This window comes from Grampus griseus (genome assembly GCF_964374135.1).
Source record: "Grampus griseus genome assembly, chromosome: 5".
In the NCBI taxonomy this organism is placed as follows: Eukaryota; Metazoa; Chordata; class Mammalia; order Artiodactyla; family Delphinidae; genus Grampus; species Grampus griseus.
Genome location: NC_138998.1, coordinates 88,716,159 through 88,735,855, shown reverse-complemented (window position 1 = coordinate 88,735,855; position 19,697 = coordinate 88,716,159). Strand labels below are relative to the sequence as shown.

At 41.1% G+C, this 19,697-nt stretch overlaps 1 protein-coding gene across 1 annotated transcript in view; it reads right to left on the bottom strand.

The window, feature by feature from the left end:
* The window catches only part of MYH15 (myosin heavy chain 15), a gene marked incomplete at both ends in the record, with an annotated part of 167,516 nt that overhangs the window by 28,370 nt on the left and 119,449 nt on the right, over positions 1-19,697 (bottom strand). The window contains 12 exon segments of the mRNA XM_082655327.1: positions 759-874; positions 3,695-3,706; positions 3,708-3,746; positions 3,750-3,823; positions 5,993-6,103; positions 6,106-6,124; positions 6,128-6,220; positions 6,224-6,244; positions 6,248-6,341; positions 9,865-10,001; positions 10,005-10,061; positions 12,426-12,544. Coding sequence (XP_082511453.1) covers positions 759-874; positions 3,695-3,706; positions 3,708-3,746; positions 3,750-3,823; positions 5,993-6,103; positions 6,106-6,124; positions 6,128-6,220; positions 6,224-6,244; positions 6,248-6,341; positions 9,865-10,001; positions 10,005-10,061; positions 12,426-12,544 — 892 coding nt within the window.

The window sequence follows — 19,697 nt, the reverse complement described above, 5'->3', positions numbered from 1 at the left end:
AAGACTCAGCTGCTTCAACAGGGATTCATAAGCAGCTTAGCTCTTGGCTCCGGCCCCTCTCCAAACAAACGGCTACAGGTACAGGCAGGGGGGATGTGGAAACTTCACTCTGATCTGACATTAATTTTAATGCCCAGCATCACATCTTTTAGTTCTTTTCCTCCACTGTTTAGCATTACCAGTCAGTATCTTAAACGCTCAAGAAAGCAGCTTGTTGTAGGGAAACCCAGACAGTATACACGGTCCTTGTCCACATACTTATTCTTTTTTGGTGTGTTATCTTGAGTCTTGTATGCAAGTAGAAGCTGCTCAAAAAGAATTTTATAAGGGCTTCCCTGGTGGCACAGTGGTTGAGAGTCCACCTGCCAATGCAGGGGACAGGGGTTCGTGCCCCGGTCTGGGAGGATCCCACATGCCGCGGAGCGGCTGGGCCCGTGAGCCGTGGCCGCTGAACCTGCGCATCCGGAGCCTGTGCTCCGCGACGGGAGAGGCCACAGCAGTGAGAGGCCTGCGTACCGCAAAAAAAAAAAAAAAGAATTTTATAAGAAAATCATAAAAAACTGATAGTAATCGTGTAGAGGTATTCCTTTATATTAACAGTGCTGAGCTTACTAGAAAGATTCTAGTGTTGGGTTAGACTGGCTGTTTCTTTGGTAATAGTCCAACAAGGGTCATAAAAGCAGCCAAACACAGTGGGTTCTGTTCAGTTAAGGATTCTAAAATATGCAATTGTTGCTCATCAAAATAATTGTAAATACCTACATTTTACTATCTCTTCATCTGTCTCTGAAAGCTTTCTTTCAATTTCCGCTTTAGTTTCTGAGAGTTCAAGCTGCAGATGAAGAATCTTGCTTTCGTTGCGTTCCAGAGCTTCCTGAAATATATAAATAAAAAGCACTTAATTCAGCCCACTTTTGGACAAAATTTTTTTTTCTCTAAACGTATATCATTAACGGAGCTCTCTTTAGAATTGCTAGGAATAATCTAAGGTCAAATCACATCCCTGAAGATCGGAACAGGATGAGAGACAAGTGATTACTTTTGTTTGTCACGTCACCTATAGATCTGATGTTCTGAGGGCCTTCAGCTGTAGTTCAAGAACTGGAATCTAAAGCATTTTTAAAATAGACATTTTCAATCTTGTCTGTGACTATATTTCATTTTTTTAATTTATTACCCTTGACTTTTTCTAATGTTTCCATCGTTGGGATGAATCAATAAAAGCATCAAAACTAAAACAAGGAAGGTGATAACTCCTACCTGGAAACTTTTATTTATTTCTGGACATCACAGGGGGATAGAAAAAAAGTTGAAAGCATTCAGAGAGCAAGAAACAGGACAGCACTCAAATAAAGGAATTTATGATGTACTTACACATAATGCTTGGTGTGAGCCATTATCACCATAATTACTACTATTATTTCAAATGGATTGCTTTGACAGGCAGGGAGATTTCCTGCCCCCTTGAGTATTTAAATATAGGCAAGGCACATACTGCCAGGGATGTTATAAAGGTGTTTCAAGTTTGAAAGCGTAGGTTTGATTAAATCTTTAAAGCCTGTTCCAAAGATAAAATTCGTATAGAAGAAATAAACAGAACACTGGGGGTGGATGTTTATAAAGGGCACAAGGGGTGACCACCATCTATTGGTCAGTTAACCATTGGCAGACAGTCCTGAGGGCAAACGCAATTTTTCTAGCCCCTTCTGAGGAGTGCTTAGCACATACCATCAAAAGTAAAAGGTAAAACTGAATAGCAATTTCAAAATAAAAATAAGAAAGATGTTGGGACTTTAATATGGCTTACAGCCTTGCTGCTGTTCTCTCAATACTAACTTCAATATAATAGAAAATAAATAAAAAACAAATGCTGGTATAGCAATTTCCCGAGGGAATGATGCCCTTCCTTCAGGGGGAAACTGTCACCTCTAACCCTTTTGAATGCACTGAGAAAGTGAAGCTTTGAAGGTGACCTGGGATAATTTGAGTTTTGTGACTTCAAAAATAATCTGATAACGTTTTTCATAAAGGCTCACTCAGGAAAAGAAATAACCCAGTTTTACAAATACATGTCCAAGCTGATGAAGTATTTATGGATGCAGCTGAAGACAAAACTTGAGAAAATGCGAATAGAATATAATGCCATCTAGTGCTACTGAACGGTATGAGCGCTGGGGCCTTAGTCGTCTCACCTTCAACGGGCAGCTCAATTTAACGTACAAAGATGTTAGTCTACACGTTATATAGGACTAAAGTTGCCCCGGCCAATCACAGCTCTCATTGGCTTCTCATGTTGCTTGAAATTTCCACCATAAAAGTTACTTCTTTGGGTTAAGGTGGTGGCTTTAGAAAGTCCCTAGCCAGGGTGGCCAGAGAACAGACGGGGAACAAAAGGAACAAGTGAATGAGACAAAGTTCACCCACTTTACGAGGACCGGCCTTGTTAGGGGACACCACACTGCCAACTGAAAGGATTCTACATAAAATGTAGAGGCCTCAGAAAACAATTTGCATAAAAAGACAAGAGCTGTGTCAAGAGCGGTCCACTTGACACATCTTCTGTCTGGTAGATTTCTTACAGAAATGTGGTGGTGAGGTAAATTGATCGGACATTGCTTGACTCAGAGCAATCCTCTGGGGTCTAATTTTTTCATTATCACACCTTTGAAAAGGCCCATGCCTGAAATGGACTTGCTATGCCTTTTAAAAATTATTGTCTCTGTTGGAGGGTGAGTGGGTGAGGGATGCATTTTTAATGTGACTGGGTGTTTAGTCAAAGGGTAGGTCAAGAAAATGAAATTCAGCTGCGAGAAAAGAGGCTTTGTAGGCCTTGTTGACTACTTAATGACCGTGACAGGATAACTACCTTCTGAGTTCACCCTCTTTGGCAAAAAGATTTTCTCAGGGGTCCTTTCAATTACTAGCACACACCTAGGGATCAAGTCAGAGATTTTTCCTGAACTTTTAATCCATAACACTGAAAACACTCCTGTCAAACAACCCACACAAAGATAAGCTTTCAGCAACAAATGTTTGAGAACATTGCTTTGAATTCATTTTTCAAACTACCTAAAGTTTTTTTTGCAAAAAAAAAAAAAGTGTTTCGACTGATTTTATTTAAAGAGAGGGGCAGGTATGAGGATATTTAGCTATTCAACATTCAACAAATATTTATTGAACCGCTACTGTATGCCAGGCAATGTTCTAGTCCAGTGCTTCTCAAATGTTAGGGTAAATATGAACCACCCAGGGATCTTGTTAAAATTCAAATTCTGATCCAACAGAGCTGGAGAGAGGCTGAGAGTCTGAATTTCTAACAAGCTCCCCGGTGATGCCCATGCAACCAGTCCACAGGCCACGTTTAGAGTAGTGAGGGTCTAGGTACTGAGGATAAATTAGCGAACAAGATAGACATGGTTCTTGTTTTCTTTATAATCAAGAGAGTTGCATCCACGATTGTTTATCCTGTCCCCCTAGCCTCGATTTCCTCATTTGTACAATGAGGACAATAGTTTGCTAGGGTGATTACATAAAATAGTGCATACAAAGAGCCAGGCATAGTGCCTAGCACGCAGTTAACCCCTGAATAAGGGTCAAGGGTTATAAGCGTGTTCTTGCTGTTGTTGTGACTAGAATGCAGGTCTTCTGCACTGTCACAGTGATGGAAGCCTGCTTTGCTCCCTGGAGGTAATACCTCGGCCTCTTCCGAGGTATGCCATTTGGACTTCAGTCTTTTCTTGTTCAATCTACTTCTTGATCTTTTCCATTTCACTTAAGTTCTTCTTTCCTTCTTTCATCTGATTTTTCAGATTAGAAATCTCTTCTGGAGAGGGATGAAAAACAAAGTTAGTGAAAAGAACCAGTCTCAGATCCATGATGTCAGCCAAAAGAGACTGTTCCCAGAGGCCCACTGGGACCCTGGTCATGCCATCCTTGGTAACTTGATGGCAAGGCCACCGCTGGCACGTATGGGACGTTTGTTTGAATTAGAAAAAAGAATCCCCTCTTCAAAGTATTCTTTTGGCATCTGCCACAAAGTTGCCTACAACAGCTGGGGAGGATGGTGTTTCTTAGAGTATTGTGCATTGAACAACCTGTGTGACTGTACATGGCGGTCCTGCTTGTCAGAGCCATGCCAGATATTGCCCGGTGGGGCTCTAGGACCCAGATCTGGAATCCTATCCAGTGGAAGAGCTTAGCTATCAACACGGGTGGCGGCCACTGTGTCAGCTGTCGCTCAACACCAGAATGGGAACTTACAGCATAAGCTGGGTCACTGTCTGCCAGAAGCCAATGCGTGAACCCTCTGATGAACACACGTCTCTGAAAGAGCAAGGCAGCCAGAAGTGACAAAACCTCCGGCACCTGACACTGTTACTGACACTGACTGACACAACACCTGACACTGTTGTTGACACAGTAACCTGTTGTTACTGACACAACACCTGACACTGTTCATGAAGGAAGCCTCTGCAGCCTAAGGTGTGGAGCAGGGCCAAGTGCTCTGGGAATTACCCACAGTCCAGAGGCAGTGGAAGGAATTCAGGGGCTTGACCGCTCCTCTGGCTCTGAGATCCCCAGCTAGGATAGGCTGTGACAAGAATTTTTTAGTTACAAAAACAAACCCATGAGATGGCAAGTCTCATGTGAATAATAAATCCTTCTCTGATAAAACTTCTCCAGAAGAGGGGCTCCCAGGAGAAAACTCAAGGCAGTGGTTCTCTACTCTGACCATACCGTAGAATCACTCAGAGAGCTTTTGAAAAAGACTTCTTCCCAGGCTCCAGCCCAGAGCAAGTATGGTCCCCACACGAACAGCCAGCTTCGCTTGGGGACTTCTTAGACATACAAACTCTTAGACCCCCTCCTAGACTTACTGGATCAGAAACTCTTGACGGTGGGACCCAGCCAACCGCGTTTTAACAGGCCCTCCAGGTGGTTCAGATGCCATGAAAGTTTTCTAACTGTTCCAGCACCTCTCACAGGCCCAGTCAGTGACCTGCTCATGGACTAGGTAGGTCAACAGAGAAAGCAAGTTTCATTTATGCCTCCAATAGTAATGAACTTACTCCCAGGGCATCTCAGGGTTGTAATGCACATCACTGTTGGTGCTGGTATAAGTTGGCAGCCTCTTTGAAGGGCTGCTGGGCAATATCTCAGAATTTGAAAATTCACTCCTTTAATCCTGCAATTTCATTTCTAGGAATCTACCCTACTGAAATATTTGTACACGTCCCCATTGTACACGGATGTACAATATAGGATTATTTATAATTGTGAAAAATTTTATCGAAAATTAATAAGGTCTAGTTAAACGTGTTAGTCAGCCTTATCATAAAACACTGTGTCGCTAATAACAGTCACTTGGTAGGGCTCCAGCTACAGGCACATGGGAGGTGGCAGAGCCCATAGTTAAGTGTGTATATGCCGGAATCAAGCTGGCTGGGCTCAAACCTCAGATCTGCTACTCATCAAATGTGAATTTGGCCAAGTTCTTAACCTTAAATGACTCAATCTAATCTGCATTTTACAGATAAACTAACACATAAGGCTGTTCTGAGACTTAAACAATGAATAGTTATATATAGAACAGTGCCTGGCACGTAGTATGGGCTATAGAGATATTTGTTAAATTAGAAAATAAGTTAATAAATGGAAAAAATAAAAAGTATAGAATAACGTGTAATTTAAGTAAAAACTACCTGTATGCATATTATGCAGGTTATGAATATAAAGAAATTCTTAATAGGCTTCCTTTACGGACAGGAACTGGGGCTAAAGTTAGGAAAGTACTCTTATGTTTAGAACTCCTTTAATGAAAATAGTATCTGTAGTATAAAAAAAAAAACAAAATCCAAAGCTAGTATTCAAAATGGAGAAGTTAAGACCCAAGCGAGGCCAGGACGATGCTAAGGTTTCTGCGCATCGAGGCAGCCTTGCCCTTGGCGCAGGGCCCTCCCGGGACCCTGCTCCGGTTCCCAGGGCAACGTACCCTTCAGGTTCTTGTTCTCCCTCCGGAGGGTCCGCTGGCTCGCGGTGCTCTCCTCGTAGATGTGCCTGAGATCGAGGAGCCGGGCGCTGAGGGCCCGGGCCTCCTCTGCGGGGCGTCGGGCATCGCCTGAGGCTACTCGTGCTCCCGCCTCCAGCCGTGCAGGCACTGGTTGAAGTGCTGCTGCCACCGGTCCAGCGCAGCAGCCGCGCGGTGCACCTTCCCACGATGCTACAGGGTGTCCCCGAGCTCGAGCTACGGTCGGGGCCTGGCCCTCTCCAGGGAGGCCCTTCTGGCATGGGCCACCCCCATGGCTTCGGCAGCCTCCTGCGACCGAATTGCCAGCTTCTTCCTGAGAAGGGGAGGTCCAAAGGGCGAGTGAAGCCACAACCCTCAGAGAGCTCGTGCAGTGTGTCCTTATTAAACACAGCACTTGGGTACAAATGGGGGGTGGGGGGGCTCCTGAGGGTGGCTTCATAGTCTGAAGGGGAAGCAGCTTGTGCCTGACAATGACCTCCTTGTGCCTGTGGAAGCCAGATGTCTGCTGACCACCACACTCTGGCTTCTGTGTCCACATGTCCCTTATTCCCTCCCCACCCTTTGCCAACCTGGACTTGACACTCAGAACCTCTGAATCCCTGTAAGTATCTGCTTCCCCTGAACCTTAAGTAAGCAATACAGACTTTATCAAAGACTTCATAAGAAATGGGAGAAAGAGAAAGATGGTACTGAACACCCAACAGTAAGCAACCGTTAAAAGTTTGGGGGCACGTCTAGTCTCTAAAGAGCTCCTTGGCTTTATTGCTTCCAAGCAGCATTCTTTGGCTCTCTCCTGCTCAGTCTCCCCCTCTCATCATGGGACTCCTAAACATGCCTGAGTATCTTTTCTCTGAATTTCTTCTCCATCTCAGCTCCTCTTCCCAAATTTATATACCCACATCCATCCCAGCGTTATGCTCACTTATCAGGTCCTACTGCTGTCGGGGGTACTTTAGCCCGTCTGTCCTCCCTCCAGAATCCTCTGAGATGCAGTGGCTTATTAAAATGCTTCCTCTACCATCCTTACAATGTTCATTCGCTTCCTTATGGATGCAAAGTGTTCTCTTGTTCCCATCTCCTGCAGGGACACTGGCAGTCCCATTCTTACTCATTCATCACACCTCTTAGTTGAAAGGTACTGTATGTACCAAAGCTTTTTCCAATCTCCAGTTATTAAACAGAAAAAGATCCTCAGGAATTAACATGTTCCACACAGCAGCCCAACAGAGCAGTGTGCTCATAAAGCCCCCTTTTGGTGGAATCCTGCAAAAACCAGTCTGTGCTCAGTGTCTAAGAAAGACCTGGGCTCTAACAACTACTCCTTGCTCACTGGCTTTCTAACCATAGTCACTTCACGTCTTTGCTTCATTTTTCTTAACTGGTAAGAAGAGATTCTTCTGTACCACATGGTGACTATCATTAATAATACTGTATTGTGGGCTTCCCTGGTGGCACAGTGGTTAAAGAATCTACCTGCCAATGCAGGGCATACAGGTTCGAGCCCTGGTCCGGGAAGATCCCATATGCCGAGGATCAACTAAGCCCGTGCGCCACAACTACTGAGTCTGTGCTCTGCAGCCCATGAGCCCCAACTGCTGAGCCAGTTCTCTGCAACAAGAGAAGCCACTGCAATGAGAAGCCTGCGCACTGCAATGAAGAGTAGCCCCCGCTCGCCACACTAGAGAAAGCCCGCGCACAGCAACGAAGACCCAGCACAGCCAAAAATAAATAAAATAAATAAATTTATAAAAAAATAATAATACTGTATCTTATATGTGAGAGTTGCGATGAGAATAGAGCTTTAGTGTTCTCACCATGACAACAACAATAAAATGGTAATTTAGTGGGGTAAAGGAAGTGTTAACTAATCATGCTGTGGTAAAGATTTCTCACATGTGCATATAATGAATTATCACATTCTACACCTTACTTGTACACCCTACACAATGGTATATGTCAATTATATCTTAATAAGGGAGGAAAAAAAAGGAGATTCTGATGCTTTATCCCACCTAAAACAGGAGTCTTGTAAAACAATTACACATATTTTAACTACTTTAGAAATGCTCAGTTGGAACCAGAAAATAGGAATTTTACTTTGGGTGACCAACTGCGGGGGACTGAGGGGTTGTACCAGGACACGGGGCTACCAGTGCTCAAACTGGGCAAGTCCAGGGCAAACTGGACAATTGATCACCTTCATTTGATTGATAACGTTGCTCTACGTTTACTACCAGCTACAATTTTGCTGCTCAACTTGCCAACCATAAGCATCTATGTAGTTTCCTAGAATACGCAAGAAGGTGTAGGAGATGAAGAAATCAGATTCCTATCCTTGGGGAACTCAGAAGCGGTAAATGGGGTCTCAGGGGAGCTTGATTCCACTAAACTAACTCATCATGTGAACCCCAGCCTGGAAATCTAAGTAGACAGATCCTCAGCTTTCCAATTAAAAAAAAATGGAATCCTAGATTTTTTTTGCAGTTCCACGTCCCTTAGGGGTTTTAGTGGGAAATCATAATACAGACAATGCTTTATTTATTTGATGTTCAACTAAGTTTAAAGCAAAAAAAAAAAAAAGTCTTTGGATATTATCTCATTTGCCCATCATTTCTCTTCAGTTGTCATGTACTACTGGACCACAATTTGTTAGTTCCAACAAATCCATGTGGTCATAAGTAACCTATATACTTTCCCTCTTTTCTGTCCCTCCCTAGGAAACCTTCAAACAGAATGACTGGTAGACACTTTCACCAGAATTCTTCAATTATTAGGAAAAAAAAATCTTGCTTTAGAAGCAAATGCCATATTTTGGATATGAGGCGCCATTTCAGTTCAAAGCCCCACTTTTCTGCAGTCCAGAGTTTTGAACACATTTACTGCAGGTATTTTTAGTATCTGTCATCCCAAAGCCCTTTTTAAGTTACTGTGGCTACAGAGACAGATTGCTTGGTACCCCTTCAGGGACAGAACACAGCAGCTGTTCAGCACGTGCACAGCAATGCCTTTCAAAGATTTAGGTGAAGAACTGAAAAAATAATATTTTTGGTTGATGCTAAAGAGAAATGTATTGATCTTCCCTGAATTTCTGCCAAGCTACCAAGCCAGGGATACACTCTTTCGAGTCAACCTTTAATGATTATAAGCCGGGGATGGTTTGACACTTTCTCTCAAAGACACACAGTCCTTTGACCTCTGAGCAAAATGCTTTAGAACTACATCCTGGTACTAAGTCTTGATTCATGTGGGCCCCAAACTTCTGTAGTTCCTGAGAAGAACTTCTAAAGCCATTATGTAGTGTTGGCTATAAAACCGATATCCTAACCTTAGAGGTGACCCCAAAGTGTTTTCTTTTCAAAGAAACCTTTGTCCCATAGGCAGGATGACAAATCCTAATACGTTTCCAGCTGCCCCTGTCCACCTTCACAGACCACTTTGTAGTGTACAAGTTGTAGACCAGAGACATGATGACTTTAAGGTACGGAGACATGTACACACATGGATTCCATTATTTTGGCGTTCCAAATGAAACACAGGATTTTCGTGCTAGCCTACTTTCAAACCCTAGTTCAAAGTCACATCTATGAAGACTTCCCTCGTACCCCTAGAAATAACCTCTTTTTTTCCCCCAGGACTTCTCTCGTCTTTGTCACTCTGTATTATAATTTTCATTTTTGAACCCCTCTAGAGCATGTGCTTCTTGCCAGTGGTGGCTGTTTCAGCTTTGGTCTTGGGTTAGTTCACACACTTGGTGAGGATTAGCTTAGTGTACACATGTGGCCTCGAAGACACAGTCACTGTTCTCAGAGTCCTCTGTGCAGCCCTGCCCCACTCACTTGGCATCCTCCAAGTCCTCAGTGCTCCGGATGGTGTCGTCTTCATACTTGGTTCTCCACTTAACAATTTCAGCATTGTCTTTGAACAGGGCCCAGAGCAGCTCAGCCTTGGCCTCTTGCTCTTCCTGGTACTGCTCTCATAGCAGGTCACAGTCACGCTTGGCCGACTTCACGGCCTGGGCCAGGGCACTCTGTGACTGCAGGGGACACAACACATGTTACAAAAAGGCACCACGGCCATTAACAAACAATGAAAGGCTTGGAGGTGACATCATCTTTTTTAGATAAGGTTAATAACCACCTGTCACAAATGCAAGCCGAACCTGAACCTCATAAGATGATACCAGGGAGAGAATTTGGGACAAGAAGAGAAAGGAGAGAGTATCTAACTGCTGCCGTTACAACAAAGAAGAGGGTTCTATTTAGGGAAATGCCAGCCTGACTATGTGGGCTTCAACAATAGACAGGCCTGGAGTTCTAGAAATAGTGCAGAATGCAACGGTAGCAAGAGGAACACTCACCATCATTTAGGTAATCAGATTTATATTTAGCAATATACAAGAGTTAGATCTTGTTTGGACTAGAAAGGACCAATGAGTTTTGCCTAGCCTTTTCATTCTATTCATAAGGAGAACAGAACCTTTTATTTCACATGTAAATCCCTAAAAACTTTAAAACTTTAAAGCAGTACTAGCCAATAGAACTTTCCATAGTGATGAAAATATTCTATATGTGCACTGCCAATATGGTAACCACTAGCCACGTGGCTGTTAAACACTCAAAATGTGCCCCAAACAAGGTCAAATTCAGTCAAAACTAAATTTAAAATTTATTTGATTTTAATTAATGTCAATTTAAATTCAGGTCGCCACCTGTAGTGTAGGAGTGGCTGCTGTATTTACTGGACAGTAGAGCTCAGTTTAATGACTACTGCTGGCACTTAAGGGGTGGTCTGGTTAACCTAGCAACATCATTCCCAAGAGGTAACCTAGTCTAGTGTGAAGAACCAGGGTCGCTGCCAGTCCTCATGGGTCCTCAATGTAAATTAGGAAACAGCATCTTCTTAGGTAGATGCAGCTCTGAAAGCACAAGGCTTGGTTAATGGCAGTCTCAGGCAGACACCTTTGGGCAGTGAATGAGGAGCCCTAAGAAGGACACAGGCTTTGGAATCTGGGAAACTTGGCTTCAAATTGCTACCCTTCCTCTTATTTAATATATATTTATTGAGCGCCTGTTCTAAGCAATAGTGTTAATTGAAGTAAAAGAGATGGAGACAAAGCCTTTGTCCAACAGAGCTAAAAGGAGTAAGAGGATATGTAAAACAATCATGTACAAAAATTACTAAATAAAATTGCTGACTGCACTGAGAACGTAAAACAGATTGACATGATGAGGAATGGTTGGTTCTTTCTCATCATCCCCCAAAGGCCTTGGGGAAGGGCCTTCAAACAGTGGGAATAGCAGCTACAAACGTCCTAAGGCCTGAATGATGACAGCTTGTATAAGGGGCAGCAAGGAGGCCAGGGTGACTGGAGGGGAGTAAATGACAGAGGCAGCTGTGGAAGGTAAGGTCACAAAAGGAGGCCGGAGCCAAGAAAGGGGGCCTTGTATGCCAGTTGGAAGCCACTGGGAAGTCAGCCAGAGAGATCTTCTAAACTATAAATCTAGTCATTTCACAACCTGCTAAACTTCCTTCACAGTATACTACCAGCTGTATGACCTTGGATGAGTTGTCTTCTCAAAGCCTTGGTTACTTCATGTAAAAAAATATAATTCTACCAGTTTCATATGACTTATATATGAAGGTTTATATGGCATGAGAGAAGCGTCTAGCATGATGTCTGATGCACAAATCATGACAGTAATTTGAAAATGTACATATGATATAGAAAATAAGGAGAGTGGAAGGAATAAAATAAAACATTTAAAAACTGAAGTCTGAAGAGTTGCAGTGAGATTATATGCAAGTGAAGTCTTTTGGGGTCTTAGTAAGAAAGAGGCCTTGAATATGAACTAAGAACAGACTTGAATACCAGGGCTCAAAAATCCATCTCTCATCTTAGTCACTATGCTTTAACATTAAAGAACCACTTTCACTGTGGTCACCTGCGAGCAACATTATATATTCTCTTGGGAAGAAATGACTAATAATGACTAATATTTATAATATATTGACAATTTGAAATAATATTGAGCTAATCCAGCCCCATTCATTTTATCCTGCTCTTTTATTTAATTCCACTTCTTTGTGCAATTCAGAATCAAAGACCCATAAAGAACTTTGCCGACTTTCTGTTCTAGCAATAATGCAAAATGAAAATGCATACTTTGTTTGCTCTAAATCTGACAAACTAGAGAAGTGATCTAAATTACTGAGGATGTTCCTTCAGTGATCAGAGTCCTCCCTGGCACGTATAAGATCCAACACATCTTTTTCCATAACTTCTAGGGCACTTTCCCCCCTTCTTTTATATGAGAAGATATTCAGGCTGACCTAGCAAGCACTATTTTTTTTTTTAACATACAGTCAAGCTCCTGGTGAGAAACAATAGATGCAGGACTTTGGTCTCTTCTGCCAATTGCCATTTCAGGTCTTGAATCGGCAGAGTGAAGGTAATATTTTCCCTGGAAAGTTGGTTTATCAGAGCTTCCTTTTCTTCTAGCCTTTTTAGGAACTCACCTACAAAAAGATTTCACAAAATAAGTTAATCATGGTCTTCTTATCTACTGCCTCTCCCACTTAACTTGTTGGCTTAAGAGCAACTAATATGATCCACATATTTTTGATATTTATAAAGAGTCGAGGGTCCAGTTATCAGCAAACCATGGCAATGATCCTTTCCAGAACTCTCGAGAGTGAGCTACCATTTATTGAGAATCTTCCATAGAGCAAGTACTTTATATATATTACCTAGTTTAATTCTCATAGCTACTTGATAACATAGGTATTATGTTATCCATTTTTCAGAAGGGAAAATATGGTAACTGACTTAAACGTGATTGAGACACAAACCTGGTTACCAGCTATGCAATGGACGCAGATTCAAGTTAAGCTCCTAATCCTGAGGAACGCATTCTTCCTTCTGTGCCCTGCTCCCTTGTGTACTATGTGGCTCTACACATTTCTGACCATATGATCTTTAGATAATTACAACTTCTTTGCCTCATTTGTAAATTGAGGATGGCGATAAAATATTGTTAATGAAAATTAAATGAGTGTGAATGTACTTTGTAGACTGACTTGCTAAATAACTATTAGAAAGCGTCATTAAATGGTACAGAATGTGACCAAGAGAAGGGTAAATTTTATTTCACTCTAGTCTACTCTCCCAGCTTAGCTTACTTCATTAATGATAGGTGAGAAATGCCTTGCTTATTAGAAATGGTATTAAAGCAGAGCCAATCCTGATCAAAGGCAGTTACTTCTATTATGCAATTAGTGCAATAATAAAAGCCTCAAATATTTATGATTCCCACCCCTCTTGCTACAAACAAGTTCTAAAACTCTCAACATTATAAGAGTGTTTGGGTTAAAACAGCAATTCCCAAACTTTTGGGTCTCAGGAACACTTTATACGCTTAAAAAATTTTGAGGACCCCACAGAGATTTTGTTTACATGAGTTTTATATTAACAGTGTATTCGAAATTAAAAGAGGAATTTAAGGTATGTATTTACTCATTTTAACATAATAAAAATCTTAATGACGTTAACAGAAGCAACGATTTTTAGAGGGAAAACTATGTTCCAAAACAAACAAAAAATTAGTGAGAAAAATAAGCTTATTTTATATTTTTTTAAATCTCTGGCTTAATAAAAGTCAGCTGGTTGAAGAATCCAACTGTTCTGGTTGAAGCATATGAAGAAATCCAGCCTCTCATAGATAAGTAGTTAGAAAAGGGAGATGTGTTTTCATAGTCTTTTCAGATAATTGTGACTATTGTTTGATACTGTACCAAAACTCAACAAATAGAAGTTTCTTAAGGGTTAATGGTATAATCCCTATAAATGAATTTTTTATTCTGTTACATTAAAATTCATGCACCTGTCTTAAACTTTGAATGGATCTTTTACCTACACATGATTTTGCAACATCAAGCAGTGGTGATTTGAAAAGTATACGTTTACTGAACTATGCAGATTTTCCAAATGTTAACACATTTCATCACAGAATATTAAAAAAAATCATATCTGTTAACATCACCACTTATCTCATAAGAAAAGCCTTTAAGGTTCAGCTCAGGATGGGGGAGTTAGAAGATCCTGAGTTCATCTCCTCCCATGGACACACCAAAACTACAACTACGTATAGAAAAACTATCTCTGAGAACAGTCTAAAGACTAGCAGAACAGATTTTCTACAACTAAGGCTATAAAGAAAAGGCCATGTGGGGAATGGGTAAGAGGGCAGAGATATGGTCTAATCAGAGCCCATACCCCCGATAAGGCGACTAATAAGTGGGAGGGATATCACAACTGTGGAGGGCCCCACTGGGGAGTGAGGGGTCCAAGCCCCACATCATGCTCCCCAGCCCAGGGTTCTTGCACCGGGAAGACAAGCCTCCGTAATGTCTGGCTTTGAAAACCAGTGGAGCTTAGGGCCGGGAGGGCCAGAGGACTGCGGGAAACTGCAGACAATGCTTGTGTACAAACTCACTTGCTCCTGGTCCAATAGAGAGGCAACAGCTTGAAAAACACCTGAGTCGTACAAGAAGGAAATTCATTGACTAATATTAGGACATATTTTGGAGGGGCAGGGATCTGGCAGAACTTTCTCCAGTGGCAGAAGCACTTGTGCACACCTTTTTATTTTTATTTTTTTAACTCTTCTGCCACCTAGCTGTCTGGCCCAGGACTGGTGGGCACCATTTCTGTTACTTTCAGTCAACCTAGCTAACACAGTGTACCCTGCCCCAACATTCCCTTGAGGACCCACCTTGGAAGGCCCCTCAAAAGCCACTCCATGTCCACTCCATCGGGCAGGTGGCACGAGCTGGCACTGGTGCCCCTCCAAAGTGGCTCTTACCCCGTCCAACCTGGTGAGCCACCTTGGCCAGCATCAGCACCCCCTCCAAGAAGCTCCCACTTGGGGGTCACCCCAAGTGACCCACAGCACACCTACAGCAGTCACAACCAAGCTATGCAGCCAGCCAGGCCTGGGGCCAGCCCCCTCAACCAGTGTGCCCACAGCAATTGTGGCCCAACCACAATAAGAGGGTGCATGAAGCCCAAACAGGGGAACCCCGGGAAAAACTGGCTCTGGTGACCATGGGGAATTGTGCCACACATAAGGCCACTCTCTCAAGACTAGGATATGGAGCTGATCTACCTAATACATAGGAACAAACACAAAGAGTTAGGCAAAGCGAGGAGACAAAGGAATACTTTCCAAATGAAAAAACAAGACAAAACTCCAGAAAAAGAACTAAACAAAATGGAGATAAGCAATTTATCAGAAAAGAATTCAAAGTAATACTCACAAAGATGCTTACCAAACTTAGGAGAAGAAGGGGTGAACTCAGTGAGAACTTCAACAAAAATATAGACAGTATAAAAAAGAACCAATCAGAACTGAAGATTATAATGACTGAAATGAGAACACATTAAGGGAATCAACAGCAGATTAAAAGATCCCAAAGAACAGATCAGCAATCTGGAAGATGAGGTATTGGAAATCACCCGATCATAACAGCAAAAAAGAAATCTCTCTTTTTAAGAGAGATTAGTTTAAGGGACCTCTGGGACAACATCAGGCATACTAACATTTGTGCTATAGAGGTCCCAGAAGGAGGGGAGAGAGAGAGAGAGAAAGACATAGAGAGAGACAGAGAACATATAGAGGGAAAATACCTCAACATAATAAAGACCATCTATGACAAAAGCACAGCTAACATAATACTCAATGGTGAAAACTCAATGGTGAAGATGGCTCAAAGATCAGGAACAAAACAAGGATATTCGTTTTTGCCACTTTTATTCTACACAGTACTGGAAGTCCTAGACATAGCAATCAGAAAAGAAAAAGAGATAAAGACATCTAAATTGGAAAGAAAGAAATAAAACTGTCACTATTTGCAGATGATATGATACTATACATAGAAAACCCTAAAGACTCCATCAAAAAACTATTAGAACTAAAAAACGAATTCAATAAATTTGCAGGATACAAAACCAATATACAGAATCAGTTACATTTCTGTACACTAATAACAAACTATCAGAAAGAGAAATGAAGAAGACAATTCCATTTACAATTGCATCAAAATGAATAAAATACCTAGGATTAAATTTTTTTGTTTGTTTGTTTTGTGGTACTCAGGCCTCTCACTGTTGTGGTCTCTCCTGTTGCAGAGCACAGGCTCCAGACGTGCAGGCTCAGTGACCATGGCTCACAGGCCTAGCCGCTCCATGGTATGTGGGATCTTCCCTGACCAGGGCACGAACCCGTGTCCCCTGCATCGGCAGGTGGACTCTCAACCACTGCGCCACCAGGGAAGCCCCCTAGGATTAAATTTAACCAAGAAGGTGAAAGACCTGTACTTGGAAAACTATAAGACACTGATGAAAGAAACTGAAGATACAAGTAAATGGAAAGATATTCTATGTTCATAGATTGGAAGAATTAGTATTGCTAAAATATTCCTACCCAAAGCAATCTACAGATTCAATGCAACCCCTATCCAAATACATTTTTGGCATTTTTCACAAAACTAGAACAAATAACCCTAAAATTTGTGTAGAACCACAGAAGACCCAGAATAGCCAAAGTAATCATGAGAAAGAACAAAGCTGGAGGTATCATACTCCTTGATTTCAAACTGTGCTACAAAGCTACAGTAATCAAAACTTTATGATACTAGTACAAAACTAGACACATAGTTCGATGGAACAGAATAGAGAGCCCAGAAATAAACCCACACTTACATGGGCGGTTAATTTACAACTAAGGAGCCAAGAACATACAGTGGGGAAAAGACAGTCTTCAATAAATGGTGCTGGGAAAACTGGAAGTTAAATGAAAGGAATCAAAATGGACTATTTTCTCACACCATGCACAAAAATAAATTCAAAATGACTTAAAGACTTAAATGTAAGACTTGAAACTATAAAACTCCTAGAAGAAAACATAGACTATATACTTTTTGACACTGGTCTCAGCAATATGCTTTTGGGTCTCTTTCCTCAGGCAAGGGAAACAAAAGTAAAAATAAACTAATGGGACCTAATCAAACTAAAAAGCTTTGGCACAGCAAAGGAAACCATCACAAAATGAAAAGACAACCTACTGAATGGGAGAAGATATTTGCAAATGATATATACAATAAAGGGTTAATATCTAAAATATACAAAGAATTCACACAACTCAATATCAACAAAACAAAAAATCTGATTTAAAAATGGGCAGAGGACCTGAATAAACATTTCCCCCCCCCAGGGAAGACATTCAAATGGCCAACAGACACATGAGAAGATGCTCAACATCACTAATCATCAGGAAAATGCAAATCAAAAGCACAATGAGATATCATTTCACACCTGTCAGAATGGATACATCAAAAAGACAACAAATAACAAGTGTTGGTGAGAATGTGGAGAAAAGGGAGCCCTCATGCACTGTTGATGGGACTGTAAATTGGAACAACCACTATGGAAACAGTATGGTGGTTCCTTAAAAACTTTAAAAAATTTTAAAACCTTATACAATCTATCAGTTCCACTTCTGGATACTTACTGGAAGAAAATAAAAACACTAATTTGAAAAGATATGTGCACCCCTATATCCATAGCATCATTATTTATAATAGCCAAGATATGGAAGCAACCTAAGTTGTCTTTCAACAGATAAATAATGAAGATGCAGTGTGTGTGTGTGTGTATGTGTGTGTATGCAATAGAATATTACTCAGCCATAAAAAATAGTGAAATTATGTCATTTGCAATAACATGGATGAGCCTAGAGGGTATTATGCTAAATAAAATAAGTCAGACAAACAAAGACAAATACCTTATTATTTCACTAATATGTGGAATCTAAAAAAAAAAAGGAACAAACACAACAATACAGAAACAGACTCATAGATACAGAGAACAAAGTGGTGGTTGCCAGAGGGGAAGGTGGTGGGAGGGTTAAGTGAAACAGGTGAAGGGGATTAAGAGGTACAAACTTCTTATTTTAGTTATAAAATAGGTAAGTCATGGGGACATGATGTACAGTATAGGGAATACAGTCAATGGTACTGAAATAACTTTGTATGACAGATGGTTACTAGACTTATTGTGGTGAGCAATTTGAAATATAAATAAATGTTGAATCACTATGTTATATACCTGAAACTAATATCATATTTCATGTCAACTATATTTCAATAAAAAAGAAAGAAAAAAGAAAAGTCTTCAAGAATTGATAGCCATCAAGCTTATGATGGTACCTAACTGTTTTCCGAAATCTAATTTTACCTAAAAGCTCCACTTTTATTATTGGCAACAAATATTGTCAGCTGTTTCCCTTGTAGTGACAGGCTCATTTTGTTCATTTTTGAGAAAATATCTGCAATATCTAAGTCTGAATAAGCATAGTTTGTCAAATGTTCTTTCAAGTAAATATGATTCTTCCTGAAAAGATTGCTAGTTCAACTCAGAACTTGCACAATCACACATCCTACTTCAGTATGAAATGGAAGTGCTTTATGCATACTTTTTGTTTTGTCACACAGAATATTAAAAAGATATATACTCGGGGTTGAGATGTAGTATAATTAATTTTTACTTTTTCATTAAAGACATTCTTAAGTAAAACTGACTTTTTTTATTTTAAACTGTTGAGTATGGACTAGCAAATACAATGATTATAACTGCAGTGTGGTGCTACTGCCTCAGCTTGTGATAAAGCTCCAGCAGTTTTAATCGTCATTGCTTTTGCACCATCAATAACAGCAGCAAAAGAATTTAAAAAGCAAACAGAATCTTAGTATTAGAATGAAATAGTTCTAACCTCTTACTTAGTTCCCCTAAAAGAGTTTTGACAATTGCTGGGGTTGCATAGACCAAAACTGAGAAGCTCTGGGTGATACATCATATTTAAAAGTTTTCTGGGGAAATGCCAATCCATTAGGGCAGCAGTCCCCAACCTTTTTTTGCACCAGGGACTGGTTTTGTGGAAGACGATTTTTCCACAGACGGGGTCGTGGGGGATGGTTCAGGTGATAATGCAAGCAATGGGAAGCAATGGGGAGCGGCAGATGAAGCTTCGCTCTCTCGCCCACCACTCACCTCCTGCTGTGCGGCCTGGTTCCTAATAGGTTGTGGACTGCAGCCCAGGGATTAGGAACCCCTGCATTAGGGGGTTAAGACAAACATATCACATATTTTATAGAACTAGGACCCACTTAACATGGCTTAATTGTTCACATTTACTATTGGTCTCCTTTGAAAGCAGAGTATAATCAGTGGCCAGGACAGGCCATGAAAAAGAAACTTTGGTGATAGTAGCAAAAAAAGCAGCAAAAAATCTGGAGCATAGACCTAGTGAGAGGAGGGGAGGTTTGGATAGGTATATACCTAAAATTTAATTTGTACAAAAGCCAAAAGGTAAAGCTAAGAATAAAGGAGGAAATAAAAGGTCCTGCATCCTAAGCAGAATTATCATCTCAGATCCACTTTCATTTCACTCACCCACCAATTTCCTCATCAAAAAAGTGAGTAGAAAATTAATGCCAATAGGTAGAGAGGTAGGCAATGCCTATGAAAAAACTTGTATACAATACTACCTTCAGAGCTGAACAAAAAGGTATACTCCAGCTTAGTCTCTGAACTGAACAGTCCCCACACAGACTA